Source organism: Ursus maritimus, unplaced genomic scaffold, assembly GCF_017311325.1.
Source record: "Ursus maritimus isolate PB19 unplaced genomic scaffold, ASM1731132v1 scaffold_6, whole genome shotgun sequence".
Lineage (NCBI taxonomy): Eukaryota > Metazoa > Chordata > Mammalia > Carnivora > Ursidae > Ursus > Ursus maritimus.
Window position 1 is genome coordinate 85,069,903 of NW_024426774.1, and position 27,393 is coordinate 85,097,295.

At 53.6% G+C, this 27,393-nt stretch overlaps 1 protein-coding gene across 1 annotated transcript in view; it reads left to right on the top strand.

Annotated features, from left to right (window-relative positions):
- Positions 1–27,393, top strand: part of SH3RF3 (SH3 domain containing ring finger 3) — a 389,783-nt gene that overhangs the window by 259,941 nt on the left and 102,449 nt on the right. Inside the window, exon 4 of the mRNA XM_040623720.1 lies at positions 16,569–16,922. Within this exon, the coding sequence (XP_040479654.1) occupies positions 16,569–16,922 (354 nt within the window). The remainder of the gene's footprint in view (positions 1–16,568; positions 16,923–27,393) is intronic.

Genomic DNA, 27,393 nt, shown 5'->3' on the forward strand with positions numbered 1-27,393 from the left:
GAAAATGTCTCAACCTGCAGTCAGCTGAAAACACAGGTGACGTGAGTAGAAACCGCCATTCCTGCCCCCATGTCCAAGCCTGTGTCGTGGCTGCAGGTTCACCCAGTGGGAAACCAAGCACGCCCACCGAGTACTTGTGTAACTGCTTTTGCCTCTGGCTCCAGCCGCCTTTCTTCCTTCCCTCACATGTCACTCCTGTGGGCAGTCTTGATCCAGCGTACCAAGAAGGTGAGGGATGGGTTCTCTTCTCATCTAACTGGAGCACCCTCCCCTCGGCCCTCTGTGACCTCACACTGTTTCTGTCTTTGCCTCCTGTTACTCAGGGAGACACATTGCTCCGACTGCTCCCCCACAGGCTGTCCTGAGCGGTCCACTCCCACCCGCCCTCCCTCCGGCACGGCTACCCCTGCTGCCTTAACTCAGTTTTCCACATTTCTGTCCTGTCTCTTCATTTCTACCTTTTCTTTTGGAGTAGTCCAGGCCAGTGGCTCAGAAACTTCAGTGAACATTAGAATCACCTGGAAAGCTCTAGGCCATGGAGAACTTGATGCAACAGGTCTGGGTGGCGCCCCAATCTAAAAAAGAAGTTGGGGAGGAAACTTGTTTTGTCAGATTCCACTTAGTCCCGAGGGTGGGCGTTGGCCATCCGTGTGGGAGCCGCCCACCCAGGCAGACTTCTGCTTATAAGGCCCCCTCTCCCCTTGGGCAGGCCGTTGTGGTGGTAGCTGTTTTTCAGATGTGATGTTGAAAGCATATTTAGCCATGGAGAGATTTGACTCCGGGTGTTAATAAGGTGACAGTAGAATATGTCTTGGCTAAGGTTCAGGGCTTGTGTTTAGTGCAGAAAGAATAGCAGGTCTGGTCGTGAAGCTGGAAGCAAACACATCCATCTGGAGTCACTGGGGTCATCGGGGGACTCTGGTGTCAAGCTTTAGCCGAGAGATCTGCCCTGCAGGTCTGAGCTGCTGCCTCACCATTATTTCATTTATTTGACAGAGAGAGAGACAGCCAGCGGGAGGGGGAACACAAGCACGGGGAGTGGGAGAGGAAGAAGCAGGCTCCCAGCGGAGGAGCCTGATGTGGGGCTCAATCCCAGGACCCCGGGATTATGCCCTGAGCCGAAGGCAGACGCTTAACGACTGAGGCACCCAGGTGCCTCCTCACCATTAGTTCTGAATCTTGACAATGAATTATTGCAAAGATTGACCCTGGGGGCCTGTTGGAAAATGCCTCACGTGTCATTATACTGTTTTTCCTGTTACCTTTTATTAATGCTTCCTGTTTGGAAAGGAGGGGGTGTAGTTGCTGGTGGCCAGGACCTTTTTAAGATTCAGGTAAAATGCTCATGCCGTGCGTGTGCATATTGGGAGACTTTCTGTAGCTACTGCAGTTCAACCGATTATTGCAAAATGAGAAAACGCAGCTAATTCTGGCTTCATTTGGTTTCTGCTTGACTTACTCAGAGAAACTCAAAGCTTTTCTCTGTTGCTTTTATTTCTTTCAAATCTTCAAAGTGAGAGCAATTAAGAATTATAGTTTGAAGCTATTGAGGACTCTCCTTCTGTTGTAAGTAGAGACAAAGGCTTGGTTTGTCGACCACACTTTTCCAGCTGTCTCTGTTTTCAGTGATTTTCCTGCCTACCTCCCTGTCCATAGACCCTCAGCACACTGCAGGGCTGTGCCAGCCTCTCACGGAAACCATTTTAATGAGATTCTAGAAGCTTCGAAGTTGCTACAACACTACTTGGGCCTGACCCCTCGTGGGTGAAAGCAGCCTGTCCTCTATACCACAGCCCTGCCGGAAGGAGTATGCTGCCCAGTGTCTCCAAGGAGAGCAAATGCAACCACATTCAGTCTTGCCAACTTCAACTGTAGAATAGAAATACACCTGCCCATGCCCGGGCTGTTGTCAAGAGCTGGAGCTTCGTTTGCTCCTTGTTTCGGTCTCTGTGGGAGTGTCTTAGCCCTCGGCCGAAAGAGCGTTTCCACTGCCGTGGCACTCTGCACGCTCTACCTTTCAGACCGCCCTTCATTTCTTCATTCACACCCATCCCTTCTTCTGTGCTTTCATTCATTGAGCGCCTGCTCTGAGCCAGGCCCTGCGATGCAACTGCCAACAACAGGGAAGAGAAATGTCTTGGAACCCACGTTCTAGTGGGAGGACACAAGCAATAGAGAAAATGAGGAAATTCTAGAGGATAGCGTGTTCTCTGTGGAGAAAAATACAGCTGGCAAAGGAGGGGAGGGAAGCCGAGGTGGGGAGGACTCTAATTTTAATAAGCGTACTTGGAAGGCCCCACCGGGGAAGTGACCTATGAGTGAGCACTGCAAGTTCCAGCTGGTGGCCTGAGCTGGCTCATGGCCGAGGGGCAGTGGCGGCCAGGGCAACAGAGCAGGTTGAGTACGGTGAGCTCAGGGAGGCACTGGGAGACGGACCACTCTGAAGACGTGGGTGTTTGCTCCGAGTGGGTGGGTCTGGGTTTGGGTCCCTCTCTCTTCTAGACCCGCTCCCCACTCAGTGCATACAGTCTTTGTTCCTGGGTCCACTGACTCTCCCTGACCATGTCCTTGTCATTCATAAGGCCACCCCTGCTCCAAACTAGGGGGCTTTGTTAGTGTAACATGAATGTAGAAAGAACCTTCTAGACTAAAAGTTTTCAAGTTGGAGGGGTCAGAAACCCATGGGGTCTTGGGCCCCTCAGTACATGGGATGCTACCTCTCACCCTCTCCAGCCATCCTGGGCTGCATCTCGTCTCTAAGATCATCTCACGCAGTGACCAGAACCATGCCTACAAAAAGGTAACTTGAGTGGCCTCACTCCTGCTAAGCCTCCTCTGGGGCCCGTGGCTCACTGCAGCCTACAGACCCATTGAACCCACCTGGCCTCACCCCTGCCCTGCTCACTGTCCCTGTGGTGCTGGCCTCTCCCTGCCCTGGCACAGAGCAGGGGCCCAGCCACAGCACCCATCCACTGGGCTCAGCCCCGATCTGCCATTCACCAGACTTTCCCCACCAGGAAATCTCACCGTAGGTCGTGCTTCCATTTCCTCATCTGTAATCTAGGGATAATACACCCTACCTCACTGTGCTCCGGTATGGATTAAATCTGTAACATAAGGGAAGTGCGTAGAACCCTGGCTGGCTCAGAGTGTGAACTATGCGTTAGAAAATAGCATTACCATGGGGTGCCTGGGTGGCTCAGTCGTTAAGTGTCTGCCTTCGGCTCAGGGCGTGATCCGGTGTTCTGGGATCGAGTCCCACATCAGGCTCCTCCGCTAGGAGCCTGCTTCTTCCTCTCCCACTCCCCCTGCTTCTGTTCCCTCTCTCGCTGGCTGTCTCTCTCTCAAATAAATAAATAAAAATCTTTAAAAAAGAAAGGAAAAGAAAAGAAAATAGCATTACCTTTAACATTATCATTAGTACCCCGTGTAGAGGGCAGGAAGAGGACGCACAAAATTGTGTTTTACTGCGGGAGTGTTGTGTTTGAGGCCTATTATATGAATGAGGAAAAACAACTTCAACACTTTAAAAATTGTATTTGGAGTAGTCTTCTGTTTCATTCAGAGTGAAAGAAAACAGTCATTTGGAGAATGGGTATCCATGAACTGGGTAGGGCAGGGGAGTCTGGTCTGGAATAATCAAGCTTTTGGAAATAGGCAGCAGAGCCTCAGGTGGGTGCTTCCGTGTGGGGGAGGCAGCCCCTCAGCTTGGGGCTGCACCAGCCACCTGCAGAGGAAGTCTGCTCTGACCCAGGGCTGCACTGGAGGAGCCCCTCGCTTTCCCAGCCAGCTCCCCATGCCGGAGCCCTGTGCCGGCCAGCCATGGAAGCAAGGCCCAAGACCAGGTACCAGAAAAATACTCCTGGGGGTCCATTTATGCTTCTGTAAGCCTTGTTATATTTGGAAGGGGATGAAGGTGTAGTTGAAACTCTGCTCCTGTTTGTGTTTCTCTTGCTAAATTGACAACCCAGTTCATATGTTAACATGTTCTTAAATTTATAAATTTGGGGGAGAATTTGTTGGGTTATCGTTGGGGTTTTTTGTAAAGTGTTTTTTTAAGTGTTCGTTCCCTGTTCTTGGATCCAGCTGAGAAAAAGACGAGTGTCTGAGAGATGGAAGCTGAATGGTTAGTTTTAGTATAGATAAATCTCAGTAGAAGAATGTGGATCAGATCTAGAAGCCAGGGAACTTGCGGGTTCCTCACCCTCCAGGCATAGACCCTGGGACCTCCCCACCCACCACCGTAGAGACTGGAAAACCAACGCCCCTGAATGGAATTGCTGCCCCCGCCGGGGCCTGCAGCTTCGGAATAGAGCACCTCCAGCCAGTCCCTGGAGATGGGCCAGTGACAGGGGCATCTCTGTCCAGTAGAGATGCACAGTGAGCAGTCACAGGTGAAATTGTGTGGCTTCTGCCGTTTGTTTTAAAATACCCCAGAAAATCAGTGGAGGGGAGCAGACAGCCCATGAAACAGGAGCAGGATGGTGCGGTTGCTGAAGCTGGATGATGGGGGGCATCCTTCTACTTCTGTGTCTGGTATAAAAAGTTAACAAATGCTGTGCCACACCTTCCCTCCCAGCACTCAGGTGGGGAGGGGATGGGAGCAGAAGCCCAGCAGAGCACTGTTCCCGTGCAGGGGCGGCACATTTTTTTTTTCTCCGCTCTGATTTGTAAGGTAGAAGCAGTCATAAATGACAGGTAAGCCGGAGTGGCCGTGTCCCCAAACTACACACAGCAACAAGCATCAGGCTGGACTTGGCCTGTGGGCCTGGTTTGCTGGCCCCTGCTCTGTCCTCTGCTTAACCTCTCTGGGCTTCCATTTTCCTTCCATTTTGGCCTGGATTTCTTTCCCCCTTCTGAGCTCTTGCAGCCCCCTGTGGGAGCACAGTGCCAGGAGAACCTCCCTGAGGGCTCTGGAGTGTGACTCCCACAACAAGACACTCAGCCAGAGCCAGAAACCAAGCCACCTGGAGGAGGGAACCCTTGCTAGACCTTCCCTGAAACGTCATACTCCAAAATACACTGCATCTCACCACACTAAAAAACACCAAAGTCTTTTATGGCACCTCGCACATCTTTTACAAAATGGAAAAAATATGTCAGTGCCACAACTCCGGAGATCTCACCGTAGGTTGATCGATATCCCAGCCTAATCTCTTTTATTTTATTTTTAATAACTTTGTGATTGTAAAAGTAACACCAGGCTATTGTTCAAAACAGGGAAATTCAGAAAAATGCAAACAAAGAGAATTAAATCTCCTATAATCCTACCACTAAATATAAATATGTGTGTAGGAAAAAAATGAAATGAAATGTTGTTAGCATATTGTTTTATTTCCTTTATTCTTTTCTATGTATAAATTTACATATATTGTGAACAAATTTGGGATTGTGCTGCATCAGTATTTCCATCTTGCTTTTTTTCATTAAATTGTGAGATTTTTCCAGTGACATTGTTGCAATAGCTTCAAAGCCCTTGGGCCCTATCACCTGCTGTCAGCATCGTCGTCAGGGGATCTTGCCGCACACGAATCAGATGTCCCTCTGCTGCTTTAGACCTCCTGTCTGACTCAGAGGACAGACAAGGCTGCTCCACTGATCCTTGTCACCTCTGACCTTACTTTCACCCACGGGTCCGCTCCAGCCACCCTGGCTTCCATCTTCCTCCTCAGACACGCCAGTCCCGCTCCCACCCCAGGGCCTTTGCACTTGTGGTCCTGACTCCCATCACATTTCTTCCAGGTGTCAACAGGTTCCCTCCTTCAGGTGTTGTCTCAGAGAGGCCTTTCCATGCCACCACCCGGAACCATTCAGCCCCCCCCTCCCAGCACTCCTTCACTCCTATTTCTTTCTCCATATACTTTTCACCATCTGACATATTAAATATACTTACATATTAACTTGTTTATTGGCTAGGTCTCCCTGAAGGAGGGGTTTTGTTTTTTTCACTGATGTACATTCAGTGCCAAGCAAAACCCCTGGCATACAGCAGGTGTCTAATACATGTGTGCTTAGTAATCAGATCCCCTGCTTCTGTAGCACCAAGCCCAGGTGGTTTGGGGGTCTCCCCTTCCCCAGCCAGTCCACCTGGGCATGTCCCTGCTGCCTGTTGACCCAGGAGTCCCCAACAGCCCACCCAGATCTTCCTCACAGCTTCTGCACCAGCCTCTCCGAACTACCCGCCCCCTATTCAGGAGGCCACGGAGGATTCAAGTCACATCCTCACCCCCTATTCAGCCTGAAATCTCCATGGCCTGAACACTGGCTTGAGGCCGTGTGCACACAACACGTGCGCACACGCATGCACACATGTGTTCTTGTTCCTGCCTGTGCCTCCCCCTTACCTTGAAATACTCCTATCACTTTTGGCCCCTGTCCATAAACATTGAAATTAAGTTCCTTCCTCACTTAGCCCATTCTCTAACAGATCTTGCATTCGGTTTGCGTTTATGAACTCCAAATATTCTTACACCACTTCTGTGACCATGGAGTTATCCCTAAGGAAAGTTCTTTCTGTGAAAAGGCTTCCCCGGCCACACGGCAGCCAGCGCCACTGAGACGATTCCGAACCCAGTGGGCTCGCGCTGGGAGCTCAGACCGAGGCTCAGGCCAAGATTTGGCGTGCCAGCTCCAGTGTGCCCGCGTCTCTTCGCCGGCGGGCGGGCGTATGCAAAGCGGGGTGTTTCAGCTCCCAGAGGGCTCGATGAGCGCCCAGGTCAAAGCCCGGAAGCTGCTACTTAGAGCATCCTCATGAGTAGATGTGATCACGTACGCTGCACACGTTAGCTGCACCTGGTCATCGACGGGTACCTGTGGGGCGTCTACTGCTCGTCCCGCGCGAAGCTCACTAACCACCCGTGAAGGGAGAGGATTATTTACAAGAGGGAGAAGCAGACTCTAAATTTCAAAACTCTGTCAGCTCTGAGATCTTGGTGGTGTCGTTACAGAGGTTGCCCTGAGATCTCGAAAGAGACAGACAGAGACAGGGACAGAGAGAAAGAGGACAAGGGAGGAGACATGCTCTCCGCGGGCTCTGCAAGTGCTTGCTGGCTGTTGATAATTACACTCAGAACGTTAGGGCCACAGCAGAACAGTTCCGGGACGGCCTGGCCAGTGTTCCACAGACTGTGGCCAAGCGTTTCCCTGTCCCTTGCCACACTGGGAGCTTGCCGTGGGCGGCATCCCGGATCTCTCGGCCACGTAAATTCTGTTCAGCACGCTCGGGGGTTGGCCCCAGAGATGCCCATGGAGGACAGCCCCCGACTGCAGACACACAGGCGCCCAGGGTCTGTGAGGACGGACGGCCATGAGCGTCTCCCCTGCAGCCTTAAACCCAAGCACAACTCGTGCATATGTTCAAGGATCTGTGTCGCAGAGGGTACCAGAAAGGGCGGGTGAATAGGAGGCAGAAAGTGTTTCCAAACCTGTGTCCTCCCCAGGGAGACTCGGAGCCCCGGTTGTCTCCAGGAAGGCTCTCTGGCTGTTCACTGAGAGCACTAGGCTGCAGGCCTGGGTAGCGCACCACACTTTTTTTTTTTTTTTTAAAGATTTTATTTATTTATTTGAGAGAGCCATGGAGAGAGCACCAGTGGGGGGGGGGGCGGGCAGAGGGAGAAGGAGAAGCAGATTCTGTGCTGAGCAGGGAGCCCGACGTAGGGCTCGATCCCAGGACCCTGAGATCATGACCTGAGCCGAAGCCAGATGCCTAACCGACTGAGCCACCCAGGAGCCCCACTTCACCACACATGGAACCCATGCAGACGGGGGAAAGAGGACGTTTATTTCTCAGCAGAGAAATGTCTCTTTTCCCTTTGATGCTTTCAGCCTTTTTACATTGTGACTCAGGATGAGAAATGCATGTTACATCCTGACCCAGGTACACACCAGTGTGTATGGGAAACTAAACCAACGTGTCCTGGAACTACTTTTACTTTTAGCACATGTGATGTATTCTGTGTTTTCTCTTTTAATCTGGTTTATTTTTTAAAACCTACTGGTCAGGACCCACTAAATTGACAGTGTGAAAATGACTACTCTTAGCTAGAGATCTTTAGAGTAGGGTGCACGATGGGGCGCCTGGGTGGCTCAGTCGGTTAAGCGTCTGCCTTCGGCTCAGGGCGTGATCCCAGAGTCCTGGGATGGAGCCTCGCATCAGGCTCTGTGCTTGTCAGGGAGTCTGCTTCTCCCTCTGCCTGCTGCTCCTCCTCATCCCTTTCGCGTTCTCTCTCTTCTCAAATAAATAAATAAAATCTTAAAAAAAAAAACAAAACCCACACCAAAATAGGGTGCACGAAGCTCTGTGAGTAAAGAAAGGAAATATTAGAACTTTTTCCAGATTTATTATTTATTTTTGGCTTGTAAGTTTCAATTTCTCTTATGTGTGTTTTCTGATGTGTATAATACAGAGGCATACTAGAAAATATATGTAATTTACTGGAGCTGTATGCCCCTAAGTGCTTTACTGCTGGGGTTAAAGTTACAGGGCCACCTCACTGGCCTGGCCCTGGGACCCAGCAATGAAGCTGCCACCTGCCTCCTGAATTCTGAATTCTGTGCCAGCCACATCCCTTTGGTTTCCTCCTCCTTCTTTCTCAGCTGCCTACGATCTGTGACTTCTGTGAGATTGTTTCCTCCAGTGCTGGTCTAAGATGATCAGAGATGCATGTGCGAGCACTGCCCAGGCAGGGTACTCTCCCGGGACTGGGGCACCTCTGCGGGAGGGCATACGTCCCCCTGCTGGGACAGTCTAACCTCCTGCCACCTTCCAAGCCAGAGATATCCTCTCGGGGGTTCTTACAGAAAATGGAGAATAAACAGTGCCTTTGTGTTCCAATCCTTGGTGGAAAAACAACCATTTTTGTTTCCTTCTAAGTTTTATCTTCAGGCAAAATTATGACAGGGTCCTTACACTCATCTCGAAACTTCCAAATCAGTGGTCCTTTTGCTTACAGGACACACCCTGCTAAGGTGCTAATCGTAACTCTTTGCTGCTTATGAGCCTTTTTCTGAGTTTCACATTCTTACAAATGAGTGAAGTTTTGTTTGCTTATTTTAATTTGTATCAAACTCTTTTTGGAATCTTCCTTTTTGTGGGCTTTGATACTGAACCGAGAGTGTGATTGCTGGCACAAGCAGGGACCGTAACCCGGTATTAAGAAGCTGAATGAATGAAGCTGGGGGAGAGAATGCTAAGTGAAATAAGTCAAGCAGAGAAAGACAATTATCATATGATTTCTCTCATCTATGGAACATAAGAACTAGGAAGATCGGTAGGGGAAGAAAGGGATAAAGAAAGGGGGGGGTAATCAGAAAGGGGAATGAAACATGAGAGACTATGGACTCTGAGAAACAAACTGAGGGCTTCAGAGGGGAGGGGCGGGGGACTGGGATAGACTGGTGATGGGTAGTAAGGAGGGCACGCATTGCATGGTGCACTGGGTGTTATACACAACTAATGAATCATCGAGCCTTACATCGGAAACCGGGGATGTACTGTATGGTGACTAACATAATATAATAAAAAAACATTAAAAAAAAATTAATTAATTAATTAATTAATTTAAAAAAAAAGCTGAATTCAAAGAAGGGGAAGCCTCATTCCCCGTGGCAATTGGGGTGAGTGCCTGAGAAGGAAGGGGTAACAGCTTCTAGCAGAGGCTGAGGGAGAGGGAGTGTGGTGTGTAACTTCTGGTTGTGGTGGAAGGACCCACCCCCCAAGTAAGGACACGCTGCCTTTCTATCTCAGGGCAGCTCAGGAGCACTCATGGAGGGGGTGGTGGCAGTGAGGTCATTGCCTGAACTCACTACCACACTCCAGGTGTCCGTAGAGGACCAGGGCCCCCTCTGACTTCCAGGAAGGCACTGTCAGAGCAACACAGGGGCCATGAAGAGTTACAACGTGAATGTCCCTCTGGTCTGCAAGAGGACAAGGGACAGGGCAGTTTGCCAACGTGGTCCATAGCCATGCCCCACTGCCCCCACCTCCCGCCCTCAGCCCCCGCTCTACCAGCTTGTCCAGGGATTGGGGCAATGGTGCAGCGCTCCTCTCATGGGAAGTGCCCTGGCATCTGACAGAGTTGTCCAGTCTGTTTTAATGGGATGTTGAAATGAGTACCACTCCCACCCCGCACATTAATTCTTAGGATCATCTCATCCAAAATCCTTGCCTGCACTCAGTCTTTTATGTAAGATTAGGCAATTCTCTGTGCATTTCAGGTCTATACCTTTGTCTTACTTGCTGGATACTTCTTGTTTTAAACCTCAATTATCTGAATAATTGTTTCATTTCACCAGCCCACTTTGGCCACTGCAGCTTCACCGGTACAATTCAGTCACCTTGAAAAGGGACCTCGGGGAGAACAGAATGGAAGAGAAGCAGTGCCCTGCGCTGGGTGGGTGTGGGACCCACACAGGACGCGCCAGCAGCCAGGGATGAGGGCTTCCGCTACACCACTGCAGCGCCCACCGCCTCATAAAGCGCTTAGTTCTGAGACAGGGACCCCTTCGGAGGTAAAAAGTCCTCTCCCGTAGCAGGTGCACGACAAATACTTGTTCACTGAAGGGAGAATGTCAGTCCAGAGTGTTAGCACGTGGTATTACAAATGTCTAGAGTTCAACATTCCCAGTAAAAAAAAAAAAATTGGCATTGTTAACAAGCCCGTTAGGTCACCACCCATTTAAAATACAAAGGACAGGAAAAGAAATAACCTCCGTCCCTTGGGAACTGCACCTGGGGTCCTCCCAGGGTGAGAATTTGCCTGGCCTAACGTTCATGCTCCCAAAAAAGGTCTGGTTTTTAAAGGCCCACATTTGAATGTCTAAAATGAACCCAACCCTCTCTAATTGCCAACGATATAGATATGCCTCAATGATTATAGTCATTTTTTAACCCAAAGATGGAGCAAGACCAGAAGAGCACCCCCACACTCTGCAGTAAAAAGTGAATGATGGAGGACCCAGTGAGATGTGGTAGAAAGGCGTGAGCCATTGCCACTGTGCCACTTGTTAACTGTGTGTTGTGGAACGAGACACACGTTTCCTCTGAGCCTCAGTTTTCTCCTCTGTAAAATGGCCATGTTGACCTTGAATGGTCGATATAAGGGTCAGATGAGCCTGGTGGTGACGCAGGTGGGTCTCTGTTGTGCTTGGCTAGCGGTCGTCACCAGGCCGCTTGCTGTGACCTGCTCAGTCAGCGGTCGAGGGTCCTCATTTTGGTAGCCTTTCTCATCAGAGGCCCGAGCCGTGTTCCCGACACAGCCTTTCAGGAGGAGGGTGAGGGGTGCCAGAGCTGACCTCGTTCTCTCCTTACTCGCCCCTGCTGACGATCTCGTCTCCCACAGAATGCCGTGTTTTACAAAGAAGACACACAGATCAAGCTGCAGTGAGCCTCTGTGCCTGCCCCCCTCAGTGAAGCAGGAGGCTCCTGAGATTTTTCCTGGCAAGTTTGAGGCAGGTAAAGGCCACACTTCATGCACTCCTGAGTTCGTGAGCTCTCTGGAATAACAGGCCAACTACCAGGCACGGTGACCTGTGCTCTCCTGAGCCCACCAGGGGTGAGAGCCGTGAATTAAAGGCAAATGCCAAGCAAGGGCTGCTGTCTCTGGTCGTGTGGCTGTTTTGTGGGAGAGCATTTCCTTGTGAAGCCGAGGTTACAAAGCCGTCCATGTGCTAGTCAAAGAGGGTCTGACTCGAGCGACAGCAGTATCTCTGGGAGTTTGTAGACATGCAGAAACTTGGGTGCCATCCCGGACCTGTTAAGCCAAAATCTGCACCTCTACGAAGCTCCCTAAGTAACTCACCCCGCATGGAGGTATAAGCTTTACAGCTTCTTCATTCGCCGCGGCATCCCCGGCCCCGAGAGCAGAGCCCAGGACACAGCAGGTGCTCAAAAAGTATTGTGGTGCACATGTATCTATTGGTTGCCTTCATTTTAAATTGTGACGCCTGCCTTCCAGCACGCTCACCTCTCTGGCTTCCCGGAGTTCCGAGAAAGGGAAGACGTACTTCCCTCCCTCCAGTCTCAGTCACCAGCCGGCCGCTCCAGCGTGTGAGTGTGTCAAGGCTGTATATCCTACGTCTGTGTTAGGATGGAGGGGCTTCCTTGTTATTTTGCTTGAGAGCTGCAGGGAACCCCTCACCCCATTGTCCTTTCCTGCATGTTATATCTGATATCCGCCTGTATGCCTGGTTTTCCAATCTTATTCTTTCCTTAAAAATTCCCTCCCACATTACCTTCAGCTTAAAGTCCTCTTGACCAGAACTGGGGATTTCTGGGTAACCGTGCTCTGCCCAGGCTGCCAGCTCTGGCACTTTCCTGGGCCAAGTGCCCAAATCCCTTGCTAGCCTCAGGCTCACCAAAGGGGCCTCTGGGCTCTTGGGAGCCTGCAGGTGAGAGTCTTCCTTATTTAACCTGGTCCCCAAATTCACATGCTAGGGTGCCACCAGTGACTCTAATTTAAGAGGACTTTGTATGGAGCTGTTTGAACAAAGGAAAGAAGAGACCCTTCAGTTCTTCCATTTCCAGATGTCTGTGTGGCTGGAGGGAAGAGTGCTGTGGAGGAAGATCACATCTGAGCCGATGAAGTTGGTGAGGCAGAGTCCTGGGAAGAGGGTCCTAAGCCAGAGACAGACGTCCCTGATGGGGGTGCGGCCATGACTGACCGGTACCATCCCACCTGCAAGACCAGACCCGAGGAAGAGGAAATGTGTGTGGCGGTTGAGTGTTTCGATTTGGGGCTGGCTTCAGTAGAGGGCCTCCTGCAGAGCAGGGGGAGCAGGCCAGTGACTGTCCTCGGGATCCATGAACAAACCCAGCAAGACTTTTTTCATGTTGGTGCCACTACTTTGTTTCCATTTTGTATGGAAGTTATGGGGTGCACTGGTTAACCACCAATTGTGTGTGTGTGTGCGCGTGCGTGCTATGCCTGCGTGTTCCTGTCTCTGTGGGGTGGAGAACCAGATTAGGTGAGCAGACACATTCAGAGGGAGAAGCAGAGCTCTTTCATTGCCAGAAGAGCAGCTTGGTGGGGAGCAAGGAGCATCCTGGGGTAGAATGCCAGGAAGCACTCATTCTCCCCACCACATACCACCCTTCACAGTTGGCAGTCAGCAGCCACTCACAGAACGTTCTAGAATTCTGCTTGTGAGGGGAACAAGGGGGCTGACTTCAATGTTCACTGCCTCCTTGGCCCTCCCCCTAGGACCCCCAGGCTAACTGGCCAGGATCCCCCAGGCCAATGAGGCGGGGCTATAGCCTGCTCAGTGGAGAGCAGAGCCATCTGGTTTCCTACAGTGTGGACGGCTGGGGCAGGCAAGCAGACACTGCCCCCATTTGGAGTATAAGGAAGTGGGAAATCGTGGCTGCACCTGAGGGGTGTGATGCCGGAGCGGCTGTCCCGGGCAGATGCTGGTGGGTGAGGGGGTCCTGCAGTCATGGGCCATGTGACTGGGATGGCATTGTTGGCACCAGCTGCCAGGCCCAACCCTGAGCGTCATGCAGCATGCCTATTTGGTGCTTGTCGGGAAGATGATGGCAGCTCCCCCCAACAGTGAGTGTCACCTCAGGGACCCAGTCCCAGAGTTGCAGCAGTCAGCACGGACTCTGCCGTCCCACGGTCTGCTCGCTGGCCAGGGCGCTGCTCTAAGCCTGGACAGGCTGTCCGGTCGAGGGCGGCAAATTCCTGGTTAATCACGTGTATATACAGCTCCAACAAGAAGCTGCTTGTCACAAAGCAAAGATTCAGTAAAGAAGATAAAACTAAACTGTCTCTCTTTGTCGGGAGGGTCTCTGGTTGGAATGTCCCTTGCCTCCTACAGAGATGTCAGGGACTCTAAGGCCACTGATGACTTGTGGAGAGTCACCACTTGGAAGCAGCCCTCCTACTCCTGCAGCTCACTGAGAACGCCGATCTTCCAATTCTTGGCCTGCCCTCTCCGTGCCCACTGTGGGCGTGAGTGAGAAAGCCACACTGCCCCCACACCCTGGTCTCCATCAAGGAGGAGGCGGCATGGCTGGCCGTGAGCAGCCTGCCGGGCAGCTGTCTGGAGGGCTGGGTAGTGTGGGATGAGCCGCACCGCTGTCGGTGTGCAGGGTACTGCCAGGCCCAGCCGCGGCGGTGCCCATGGCCACTGTGGCATTGGCTCAGACCATGGCCGCGTGTGTGCTGCACGTGCGCACACCCAGATCAGCTGCTCTGGGAAGAACGGAGTTATCTTCCCCCAGCCTTGGGTGTTATTGGTGCTGTTGTGTCTGTGTAATAACGTTCCACGTGGAGACACACGGCAGAAAGTATTGAGTCTGTGCTCTGATGCCCATAAATGAAAGGTGTTGCCCCGTTGCTTCCTGCTTCTCTGTGTTCCTCTTGGCCCTGCAGCATGGGTGCACAGCACTGGGCTCCAGGAGGCCAGCGCTGGGGTGTTCGGAGCACCCCGCGGAGGGCCACGGGAGGCAACAGCCGCGGGTGTGTTCTGTGAGCTAGCCCTGTGGAAGAAGCAAATGAATCAAGTCATAAAATAGAGCAAAACGGCTGAGCCTGGTTGGAAGAAACGTTTCGAAGGAAATAATCCTGGATTTAGATCACACATTCTGGGGCCTACAGTGAGTTTTTCAGAACCTCCCTCGGAAAGGCAGGTATTTGTAATGGAAATGCTGACAGCCCCGCAGCCTCGCCGGGCTGTCTGTGGGCGGCTGGACAGCCAGCTACTGCTGTGCGTATGACCTACTTGGCGCTACAGAGACGAAGCATCCCCTGCGCTCACTGTTTAAATTCAGAGGGGCCTTTTTTTTTTAATTATTATTAACTCATCAAGGTGCTACCAGCTACAAACCCTAGTAGTATATGCTGAGTGTGAACCTGGTGTTTTTCCTCCACCGTTGCAGGGCTGAGGGACATTTCCTAATCCAGACTCCCCTGTAGGTGGGGACATGGCGCTTCCTGGTGTGCAACCCCCCAGCTCCAGCCCACGTTGCCCCCTCAGCTGAGGACATGTGTGTGGCTCCTGCACCAGGTGACCTGAAGACCCACAACTGGTTCTGGTTCACCTCCACCTGCCTGTAGGGACCTCCCAGCTTTGTGGAGTCCCTTGATGCCCTCTGTGTACCTACCCGCCTCCACTCCCATCGGAGCCCTTGGCAGCCTAGCCTCGTGAAGCCAGCTCAGTCCCATTCTTCCATGAAGGCTTCAAGCCGCCCGCCATGGTCTCTGCTGACTCACCCCTTCCCCAAACTGGCACCTTGGACTGTGCCTTACCCTCAGCACTGAGCTCTGGGCACTCCAGGGTCCGTGCTTTGGCTTCCTCTCTGCCCGCAGCTGGTTGCAGGTGTGTGCATATTCCAGGAGGGCCCCGTGTTCTGCCTTCTCCCCGGACCTCTCAGGCAGGGGGCTCTGCCAGCAGCCCGAGGACTCACCCTCTGAAGTCCATTCTGTCTGGGAACTGGCCGAGTTGTGGGGGAAGATGCACTCTGCCGCTATGTGAGGCGGGGGTGCGTGAGGGATGCCATTCACACTCCGGATGCTCCCTCTGGGCAGTGTGCCTTCCTGGCCACACTGAACACATGGTAACCTCTTCTCTATCCTTCACTCTTTCCATCAGTGCAAACTCCCCCGTTAGTATGAACTTAGGTTGAGCCGAGTGCAGACTGAGAAGGGAGGGCTCCATTGCACACCTGGAATGAAAAACTTGCTGGAAGTGCAGGAGTCAAGGTCAAGTTGGCTCATAGAAGGCGATTGACCTGAGGGCCCCCAGAAGCCCCCATGAGCACAGGGCCCCTCCTAGCTCCAGTGCCACCCAGCACAGCCCTGATACGGAAGGCCGTGTCAGCCAGCCTAGAGTGCTGACCCCCAGTTACCACAGGCTGCTCACAGACTCGAGCCCATCCCACTTTTCCTGATGAGCACCACCTAGGATCAAACTTCTGTCAAAGGCAAACTCTTCCCTGTAGAAGCATCTGCTTTTCTATGGAAGAGGTGCAGAGAAAAGGGAAGCAGCGGTGCCCTGAGTCCTTGCAGAATCGCTGGAAACAGGACAGTCTTGCCTCCGCACAGCCTGGGGTCAGGTCAGCTCTGGGTCTTAACAGCCTGAGTAGACGCTGGTCCTGCAAAGAGCATCCGTGCTTCCTGCTGAGCAGGTGGGATGTTCCCTGGCACCTGCAGTCACCAGCGGACAGCAGTGCGTTCTGGTCACAGGCCAGCGTGATGAGAACCGTGCCAGGGCAGGCCAGAACCTGTCGCCATGGCGAGTGTGGGCCCCATAGCTGGGCCTTCCTTCTTCCTTTCCCTCTGTCCCATGCCCTCTGCAGGTCTGTGCCTCACACCCCAGAAATGAGCACCCCGGGAAAGGACTGGGGCTACCCTGGGGCAGACGAAAATAGCTGCTCTGGACAGGATGTCACCACAGCCTCTGCTGTGTTTGTGCCTGGTACCATTCACAGGGAGGCCCTGTTGGGAAGATCTGTGGGACGGTGACCACATTGTCGGGTTTAACGGGGGACACAGGCCGTGAGCACGGAGAGCAGGCTGGGAGCCTGTGACCTCCATTTAATGAAGCCTTCCTCTCCCTTTCTCACCTAGCTCAACGACTCAGCCAAGCAGCTCATTGAGATGGACAAGCCATGCCCTGCTGCTGCGTCTGGCTGCCATGCCCCATTGTCCTCCGACCCTGGCGCAGCAGCCAGTGTGGCCCCAGGACCCGCATTAAGCAGCACGGGGGCAGTCAGTGCCTTTCAGCGGCGCGTGGACAGCAAGAAGAATGCCAAGAAGCGCCACTCCTTCACCGCACTCAGTGTGACACACAAGTCCTCCCAAGCCACAAGCCACAGGCACTCCATGGAAATCAGCGCTCCGGTCTTGATCAGCTCCAGTGACCCCCGGGCTGCAGCCAGAATTGGAGACCTGGCTCATCTGTCCTGCAGTGCTCCCGCCCAGGTAACATCCTCGGGGTGTGGACAGGGAGGCGTCTGCAAGCCCCATCCTCAGCTCTGCGCTCAGCAACCCATCCCCAGACTAGCATGAGGCGGGCCGTGGCAGCAGTGCCCTTTGGAGCCCCCGTGACTTCCTTCTCCCTGCCTGGCCTCAGAGACCCCCTAAGCCTTGGTCTTGTCACTACCAGAGTAAACATGAGAGTGGTACTCAGTGCTCAAAGGTGATCTCAGTGGCGTGTGAGGTGCTTCTCAATGGCCTATGACACAGCCTTGGGATAACATTGGCTCATCACTCAAAGCTCTCCTTTCTCAGTGTGCATTCAGTGCATCTGATTGTGTCTTGCAGAAAGTCTGGGTTTAGTTTGTTTTTAGCACTAGTAAGTTTTTAGCATCTCTGTAACACTTGCTAATCTTGTTTCCTTTCAGTGGAGCTCAGAACCAGAATGAGCTACATTGTTTGGTGCTTTGATTATTATCTTTACAGATACCTTCTATTTCTGGACATGGCACTGGTTCCATTCCACTAGGAAGATAAAGGAAGGGGGAGGGACCTTATTCTCAATCCAGCCGCAGAAGGGGCCCTGGAGCCACAGGGCCAGCGTGTGCTGCACAGCCCACACACTAGTCCCAATGTCCCGGTCGCCATGTCCTATCATCCGTGGGTAGTAAGTCCAAGGCTCAGGCTTCCCCGGTGTTCGCTGGAGGTTCTGAATGCACATTAGCAGAGCTCTCTTGCCCTTTCCTTCTACCCCACAACATGGGCTCCACACACGTGCGTGCGGGATCTCATGTTCTCTCTGCCTCTCCCTCGTTCTCTCCTGCTGTCAGCCCTCGTGCCCACAGCTCCTGAGTTAATGGAACAGAGGCAAAGTTCCCAGGCTCTGCAGTCTGGGTCTACTGTAGACATGACCTAGGATAGGGAGGGAACAGATTTGTTTTTTAATTGTGCCCAACTTTGTTCCACAGGACTTAAGTGCTGAATTAGTTTATTGCTAGAGAGGACTGGGACCCTGGGTCCCATTTTCCAGCAGTTACACTTGAAGTGAAAGTCATGGCCAGGCTCTAGACTTTCATGAGGGTCACTGAAAAGGGTGAGAAGTCAAACAAAGTAGTTTCCACCTATCTCCCATCCCAAATTAACTTCATTATTGGGACACGTAAGAGGGGGCACAAGGGCGAGCCGCCACACACCATGACCTGTGGGCACCAGCATGCTGTCTGAGGTCAGATGCACCCAGAGGCCAACCTCCAGCTCTGCCACCGCCACCCCACCCCCCGGCTGCCTCCCTGGCTCAGCACTGCTTTGCCAGCCTTGTGTGTCATACTGGGACACCCACCCCCTGGGCCACCTGAGGACCACCCAGGGCTGCTGCTGTGGGCCAGGTGCAGGTCCTAGAGTCGGCCACAGTGCCGTGTGAATCCTCCCCGCCATGCCAGGCACACTGGGAGGGGACCCAGTCCCAGAGGTCTGTGCTTGGGGGGGGAGGGGAAGACGTGGGCCTTGTGATCATGAACCTGGAGAAATCCAGCATCACTTCAGGCCCTCCTCCATCCAGAAATGGAGGTTTCCGCATGCCAGGCTGACATCAGGGGGTGGGTTCCAAGCTGGCAGAGCAGGAGCGCCTGGCTTCTTGGTGCCGGGGGCATGTGTGGAGCAATGCTGGCTCCATCAGTTGTCCCTTCAGCCCCCTACCCCCCAGACTCCTGCAGATACAGACTGTCTCCACTGACAAGGTAGACTCTTAGCCCCTGTGAGATGAACAAATCTGGTCATCATGAACGCAGGCCAGGTCTGCCCACAGGTGCGCAGCCCTCACCTGCAGACCCAGGGCTTCTCGGGCCACAGGAGCGGAGGTGTTAGGACTTTAGGTCATGGGTCCCAGAGCATTTTCTTCTGGAGAACAAGGGCAGCTGTTGTCAAGTTACCGAAGCCTGGTTGAACATTGCACAATGTTGTATAGAAAGTTTGTAGCAGCTGGCCTGTGTGCCCTGGAAAAGCAGCTCACGGGATAGAGACAGGGCGGCTGGGCCCGTGTCCCTGCTCGCAGCCAGGCTGGCATGTGTGACCTTGGCTGAGCAGCTCCAGCTGAGTCTGTCTGCAAGACAGGCTCTGATGGTGACAGGCACCTGATGTGCAGGAGATCAGATCAGAAAGGGCCACCCAGTGTGAGATGATTGTGCTGCTCTTTGTTTAACTGACTTGATTCTAAAGCCCTGTGGCGGCAGATGAACCAAGTGCCAACCAAACCCACACACACACACACACACACAGCACCAGTGTGGGTGGTATGTTCCGGGGGTGACACGCATGGACAAGGGAGCCCCTCAGTAGCTGAGCTGGAGCTCACCACCATCGCTGACTCTTCTCACTCTCCTTTGCGCTCCTTTTTAAAGTGGAAAGGAAGTGTGGGGGCTGTGGTTTCTATAGAAATGGCTCTAAAACACAGTAGCTGTTTCCCTGCTTCTCAGACCGAATGGAGCACCATCACGCCTGAAGCCACAGGGTCCCCGCAGAGCACGGCGAGGGGTGCATGCTGTCCTTAGAGTGGCATCCAGGGTGCCTGCAGTCTGCGGCTCACTCTCACAGCCCCTGGAATCTGGCCTCTACTGATCTCACTGCCCTCGTCTGGGCTTCTTGACACATCCCACCTTCAGGGGAGCTAGTAGGTTGAATTACTTTCATTCACACATGAGGAAACTGAGGCCCAGAGGGTGTAAGTACTGTTTCAGCGCTGTGCTCATCTGACAGTCCCCCTGTACCCCATCAAGACTAGCATGGCCATGAGTCCAGGATATGGACGTCACTTAACCCCTCAGCTTTGTTTTCTGTAAACATACAGGGCTGACCTCAGGCCAGGGGACATGAAGAAGGAACATGGCAGCCAGGCCCTGCAGAGAGCATCTGGTGCTCTGTAAAGGCTTCCCACTGGCTCCTCCTTCCCTTTGTCTTTTAGTCTGGGACCTGGCGACATGCAGGCTAGGGCAGTGTCTTGGGTGGAGGGTTAAGCTCTTCTGCTCACTAGCTGTGCACCTTAGGAGAGTTGCTGAACCTCTCTGAGCCTATAGAGCTGCCTTTAAGAGCCAGGTTCAACATCCTGGTACCTCTTGACCCTAGAAAAGCTGTCTCATCTCTTCTCCCAGAGCCTCAGTTTTCTCATCTGTTAAATGGTTGCTGTGAGGGTGAAATGAGAGCAGGGGCTGTCCTCTTCTTGGTGGGCATGTTGTTGGCTGTGGTGGTTCTCTCTGCTGCTCAGGGAATCAGGGAAGGAATCGCCAGCCCCAGCGTGTCAGATGCGACACCCAGGGCTCTGGGCCTCATGTCCTCTGGCCAGTGCTCTGCTCCGAGATTCTCCCTGTGCTGTGCACTGTGCTAGACCCTGGAGCTCTTAGAAGGCCACAGGTAGATGAAGGGGTGGGTGGCACCGACACTGCCTGCCGGCACACCTCCTGTCAAGGACGCCGGGGCTCGACGAGCATCCCCATGAACCCCTGTCTGCTCCTGACTGTCAGCTGCTCACTGGTCTGTCCCCAGCGACGACCAAGCCAGGCTGTGTGTGGTCCCTGGCCTCGTGCACCCACCAGCGAAATCCAAGGATCCTGCCCAGAATCCAGTGCAGTAAGTTCCAGCCTTGGCAGTGTGTCACTGTCACCTGGACGTTGGAACATCCATCCAGCGCAGCTGCGGTCCCACAGCACCCAAGTGGCTGGTCTGGGGCGCGGCCTGGCTCTGGGGCCTGGAGAGCCTCCGGGCCCGCTGTGCAGAGTGAGAAGTGCCAGGAGCTGAGACACCCACAGCTGCCCTCCTCTCACACTCCAGGCTGTACCACAGGCCAGGTCTGGACCGGGCCCTGGGTCCACATAGGGTGACCAGTGCCCCGTCACACCTGGCACTGAGAGATTCTGGGGACACAGGGGACTTAAGTGCTAAAAATGGGCACTTTGGGCATGGCAGGACAACTGGTCACCCCAGAACATTTCTGTTCCCTTCACTGGGCTCCAGAGGGTAGAGTGTGTTGTCTTTGTACAGAAATGTTATGTGGTCCTGTCTGTGTGAGATCTGTGCCGGGTACCAGAGGCCCAGAAGCAGGGAGGGCCTGGTCCCAGGGCGACAGTGGAGGAGATGTGAAGGAGGCATGAGGCATCACTGAAGGACAGAGCTATGGATCCTGGCTGCCTGGTTCCTACTTGGTGTCTGTCGCACTACAGGGGGAGGCTTTTAAAACCTTCCAGGCCCAGGGCCCACCGCATCAGTGAAACCCGAGTCAGAGAGGGAGGGCGGGCATGCGGTATTAGCCAGGCCTGTGTGCAGGGATGCTGTGTAACAGTCAGTGGCGCCTGGGAGCCACACTGGGCTCCCAGTCCAGGCGGGCTCAGGTCTCCTCCCACCTGCTGCCTCATTCTGATGCCCCGGCCAGAGAGGCGGTGGCTCCCTGAGGCTTGAGGTACTTACCTGACCTCAAAGCTGAGACTTGGGCCTGGCGTGCCGTCACAGCAACAGGCAGGGGCTGCATCCTCCTGTGCTGGGGGAGAGAGGGCCACAAAAGGTGTCCTGTCACCACTGGAGCTCTTTAAAGCTCTCCAGGCGACTCAGCTGTGCAGCCAGGACACTGCACTGGGCCCACGGCTCGCCAGCTGCACCCAGCGGGGCTGTTTCTCTGTGGCTCTGGCACTATGAACAATTTGCATGTTTTTAAGGTTGTTTTTAAAAAGGAAGAAAAGAGGGTAGGATAGGAAGAGGCGAGGAAGAAACAACACAGAGCTGAAGCATGCACTCTCTGGCCCTTTACAAAAGAGGCTTGTGGCTGAGGCTCTTTTGATGCTGGCCCTGAGAGGCAGAAGAGGCCACGAGGAAAAGAAAAAGAGAAACCTGCCGTCGTGTAGGATTAGCCCAGGTCCAGAGTAGGGAGTCCTCAAGCAGAACAGGAAGAAGGTTTTGACTTTGGCCTGAAGTTCAAAGGCCCTAACTCCATGTCCTCCCCTGGTCTGGAGCTTGACGGGAGGGTGGGGAACCCGGGAGGTTCTGGAATCCATATGCCTTTCTCACCGTGGAGTGTGCTTTCGGATGCAGCCTTTTCATGACGTTTCAGCACACCACGTGGGAATCTGAAGGCTCTAGAATCCGCCCCGGGGATTAGTTCTGGAGTACAGAGGCATGAGGTGCAGGAAGCAGGAACCGGAAGGAAGGTGGCCAGGAGGCTGCCCCTGCCCGGCCCTGCTGTCCCTCCTGGAGGTGCGGAGCCAGGCTGTGGCTGCGATGGGTCAGGCAGAAGGGAGTTGGCCCTTCTCCCTCCTACTTGTCTTCTCTTAGTACTGCTATTGGAGGCCTTTCTTACTCTTACTTTTGTCTTTATTTTTACTAGTAGTGTGTTCATTTCTTCCTGCCTTCAATCACCCAAGACCACTGTGGTTTATTCCTGTTCAGGAAACGTGGGCTCCTTATGTCCAGCAAAACTGACCGTGGAACCTTGCATAGGATGGATGGCCACCTGACATAAATGCTTCCTCTGGACCCCAAACAAGAGAATGACCTAAATAGCAAGCCTGTAGGCCTCAGATTTCCAGACTGACCTGCAGAATAAGTATGGTGAAACTGTCTGGGGAAGGAGCGTGACTGTCTCCTCCAAATTCCACTCACTCTGCCCTCTCCCGGGAGCGTGCTTCTCCCTTCTCTCAGCCCTGCAGTTCCAACGGCACGTCCTCCCCTGCTTCCCACACCCAGCCGGCCAAGGCCACCAGAAGGTCCTGTGTCCTCCTCCATGTCCTCCTCCTTGACATCCAGCAGCTTTGCATGCTGTGGGCAAGAGTCCCCTCCAGAGCCTCACCTCCCTTTGCTTCTGGGACCCTTCTCCAAGTTCTGAGTGCTTTTCTTGCCCCTGCACTGGACACTCTTCCTCCAACTCCCATGTGAACATCAGTGTTCCCCTGGCCTTTTCTTTCTGTCCTACGCATACTCCCAGGGGTTCTCATGTAATCAACAGCTAAACCACAAACTGTCTAAACCCTTCCTTCCCAGACCTTACTCAACTGTCGATTCTTTCCTCCTGCTGCCTGACGGCTTCCCCTGGAGAGGTTCCTCACTTCAATCCATGTCAGAAGAGAACAACCATTCTCTTCTGTCTTCAAACCCACTTCCCCTTCTTATTCCGTCTTACCGAATTCCCAAAGCTGAGACCCTGTGTCTCCCAACCCTGCTCTCCCCATCCCCTCTGCCATCCGAGCAGGTGTCAGCTCTAGTTCCCAAGCATCTCTCCTACGGTGTTAGTCAGGACGAGATAGATGACCCTCCGTCACAAACCACTCCCGACGCCAGTGTGGTTGAACACAGGGAGCGTGCACCATGTGCCGCGGGTCAGGCGGCGCTCCTGAGGGCGTGCTCATGTGTCTGGTCTCCTTCCTCCTGTCACTCTGCCATCTACCTCGCACGGCCTCCAGCAGGAAGAGGGGCACAGAGGAGGCCCCTGGGCATGAAACTGCCTCAGCCTCGAGACAATACTCCTTCACTAGAACTGGTCTCTCGGCCCCTGCAAGGGACTGGGGCATGTGGAGCAGCACATGGCTATCAGCCAAGCCCAGCAGTCCCAGCCACACCCATGGAGTCCCTCTCTCCAAGGCACCCACTCTGCCTTGGTTCAGGCTTCTCTGCGCCCTCACCAGCACGGCATCAACTGATTCCTAACTCCCTGCTTCTGGGGTTGCCTCTGGAATCCATCTGTAATAAGGCTGATCTTTCTTTCTACGAATGCTTCTGGAGACTCCGCATTGCCTTAGGATAAAGTCCAACTATTCTTAGCTTGGCCTGCAGAGCCCTTCAGACTTAGCCCCAGGTTGTCTTTCTAGCCTCTCCCCCAGTCACTGTCCACTCCCGCACTGGCTGGCCTGACCCATAGCCTGTGCGCCCCACACCGGCACGACTCAGGCTCATGCCTCCCCAAGACCTCTGCCTGTGCCCAGCCTGTCTGTGCTTCCTGCCCTCTCTCTTCCCATCTTATCCTGCCCCACACGACACACAGACACAGCCCTGTATGGGAAATTCCTGCTCACCCTTTAAAGCAGCCATCTGAAGTGGTCACTTCCCCTCTGTAGCCTTCTGTGGCTCCAGGACACCTTTCCCCCAGTCAGATTCATTCCCTCAGTTCCTCTGTGCCTGCGGGACTTTTTCCTTACAATTAGCATGGAAGGTGTGGCCTTTGTCATTTGTGTATTTGGCCACCATCCTGAACTTCAAGTCTTTCAGGGTGGGAAGTGGGCCTGTAGCAGACTTCATACCCATTCGATTTCTTCTTGGGCGGGCATGGGGTCTGTGTCCGCTGCACTGTGGACTGAATGGTCTTACACACTCAACAACATGATGCCAGAAATGCCACAGGGCCTCCCCACTGTTAGCAGCTCCCTGAGGGCTGCAGAGAGGGGACAGCTGCAAGGTGACCAACTGAGGGGCTCCTGGGGGCGCATGGTCGGCTGAGCCTCAGATGGCCTGCCCTGCTCACATTTGCACCCTTATGAATTATTTCTCTCTGCCATTTGGAGAGGTCAGAGGGTCAGTTCAGTCCCTCATGAATAATGAAGCAGCACTCAACATGTCTCCTTTCTGCTGGTGGAGGGAGGGTTATCAGAGGAGAGAACAGAGAGGAGGCTATTCAGGCAGACTCCAATTTTTTAAAATCCAATTATTTGCTTATAGAGATCATTGGATCACATTAAGAGGTGATTACTTACATTTTAGAACCACTCCCTCATAAACCAAACAGGAAACCAAGTGGATGGCTAAAGAGGACTGCCCGAGGAAACTCCGTGGGTTCGTGTAGGTCTAGTGCCCTGTATTGGCCAGTGTGAGCCAGGTTATGCTGCAGTAACCAGCAGCCCCAAACCCTCAGAGACTCGCTTCTCACCCACTCTGTGTGTCTGTCTCAGGCAGCCCAGGGCTCTGACACACAGCGCCCTCTTCCAGGGACACCAGCAGACACCCACAGGCCAAGTCTGGGCCTCTACCTGTTTAGGTAAAGAAAAGTTTCATTGGAACACAGCCACCCCTGCTCATGTATACATCATCTATAAGTGTTTTCAGGCCCTACAGAGGAGCTGTGTGGTTGTGACAGAGATTGTATGACTCACAAAGCCTAAGATCTTTATCTTCCGGCCCTGTAAGGAAAACGCTCGCTGACCTCTGGTCGGGACGGTCTTATCACTGTGGCAGGGGTGGGAAGGTGGCTACGAGTGCTGAGGCCCCCCTCTCCTTACAGAGGATGGGGAGGCATGGTCCAGTTGGGTACCCGTGAGGAGGATCGGAGAAAGCCCCCATGACACCACTGCCCCAGAACGTCCACATCTGTTGGCCAATGTTTGCACAGAGGCTGGGAAGCTCGGGAGGCACGACCGCCGCCCGCAGACAGTGGCAGCGGGAGGAGCCCACACTGAAGGCCCCAAGCCGGCCTTCTGGTGCTAGTTGCTGTGGGCCTGCCTGTGGGTGCACGCGGGCAGGTGCACGTGGGTTCTGGGGGACCGAGCGCTCCACGTTCGCGAAGGGCTTCCCAGTGGGCTCTGTCTGTCTGCGCAGGGCCAGGATCATATGCGGCTGACCCTGTCCAGCCGGGAACAGGCTCCTTCCCCAGACCCCGAGTGTTCTCAGCCGGATGGCTTACAAATCAACTTCTCAGAAGCAAACAGAAACCCCGGAGATTAGGAAAATGCCATTTGAAATCCATGGAAGAGGAAGTGTTTGAAATTGAGCAGGGAAAACATCAAAAGGAAACACCCCTCGAGTGTCTTCCTGCATCTGAGAAGTAATTAGGAGAGCTCTGCTTGGAAGCTTCCAGGGCAATCTTTAAGGTGCCCTCCTCCCCCCACCTGCCACCAGAGGGGCACGCACAAGGCGCTCTGCGCAGCTGCTCTTGCCGGCTGGGTCTTATCTCCGCCGCAGGACGCAGCTCCGAGCAGCCAGCAGCGCTGGGGACTACACAGGTGGAAGGGACAGTGTCCGTGCAGCCGATCAGCCCGGCGGCCCCCCAGCCCTGGCGCTGCCTCACGGGGTGGAGAACCGCTGCTCACTGTTAGCATTTTCAGAAAGTTACGAATTTACCTCCATGCCTTTTGGAGGAGCCAAAAAAAAAAAAAAAAAAAAAAAAAACCAGTAACAACTGAACATGGGATGAATTTAGAAATCCCATCCTAAGGACCTTGCATGAGGAGAGCGTTCTTTGGCAAATCTGAGAATTGCGTCCGTGACGTACCAGCTGTGCCTTCAGGTGGGGACAGAGAACCGTGGCCTGGCTGTGTTCATCAGTTGCTAGGCTTTCCATCCGTGGTCTCTGGTGCCAACCAGGTTTCTCTTGCTGCTATGACAAGACAGGAACCCTATCCACGGTTTCTGTCTGTGCCTCAGGCCATCTGCTGGTGGAGGAGGGAGGGACATAGCAGGGAAGGTTGCTGGCGTCCCATTGACACCTGATGAGTGCCCAGGAGCTCTGGGTGGGCACATGCTGGCCCAGGAACGCAGGCGAGCTGCTAATCCCCTCAGCCTATCCTCCCAAGTTCGGTGAACTTTTGTTACAGCAGCAGCCTGTGGCAGATACAAAGAGGGGTTTGTCATGGACCCCAGCCTCTAGGATCCACCCAGCCCACCAGGAGACCAGAACATAGATCCATGCCATGTAGAAAGTAGGAAGGACCACAGAGGAGCCCAAAGGAAGGGCCATGGCAGGTCAGAGGAGGGAGGGCGGCTTTGCTTGTGGAAGGGAACAAGAGGAAAGGAGGCAAGAACGGGCACCAAGGATCACTGAGGTCGGCTTCCTCCGGGGTCTTCCATGTCCCCTCAAGGCTCTGGTGAGAAGGCATATGGTTTCTCGGTAGTAGAGCCATTAGGATGTTCAGAACTTTCCCACCTGTCCCCTGATCTCCTAGCTACTTCATCCAGTGCCCCAGCCACTTCCCAGAGCACACCTCAGCCCCCGGCATTGTCTAGACCCAGTGAGGGTTGGGAGACTCCGGCGGTCTCCCCTGACCAGCCCTTCCTCCCATCCCTTGAGCTGGACAGCCGGACCAGGATAGCCACCCACTCTCATAATGGAACCACAGCCTGTGAGGTTCGCTAATGCAGGTCTGCTCGTCCCTCTTGCGCCCTTGGTGCCTGGCACAGAGCCTCTATGCGGGGGCTCACAGAGGCATGGATGGATGGACAGACACACTGAATTAGAGTTTCTCAAAGCCCGTCCCTCCTGCAGCCTCTATATAGGATGCACCTTCTGTTTGAAGACAGAACAGACAGGTCATTAGGATATCACTAACGTACCTTTTGGGCAAAGCCAGATAAAATGCCTTGGGTCTTAGGGACTCACACAGGGAAAGGAGCTGCTCTGTGTGCAGGAGCTGCCAGCACCTTCCCACAGCTAAAGACCGTCAAGCAAGCTGATTTTCATTCCCTTAACTGGAGCCACATTCTGGATACTGTTCTCCTGTATCCTGCCACCTTTTTTGGCCTT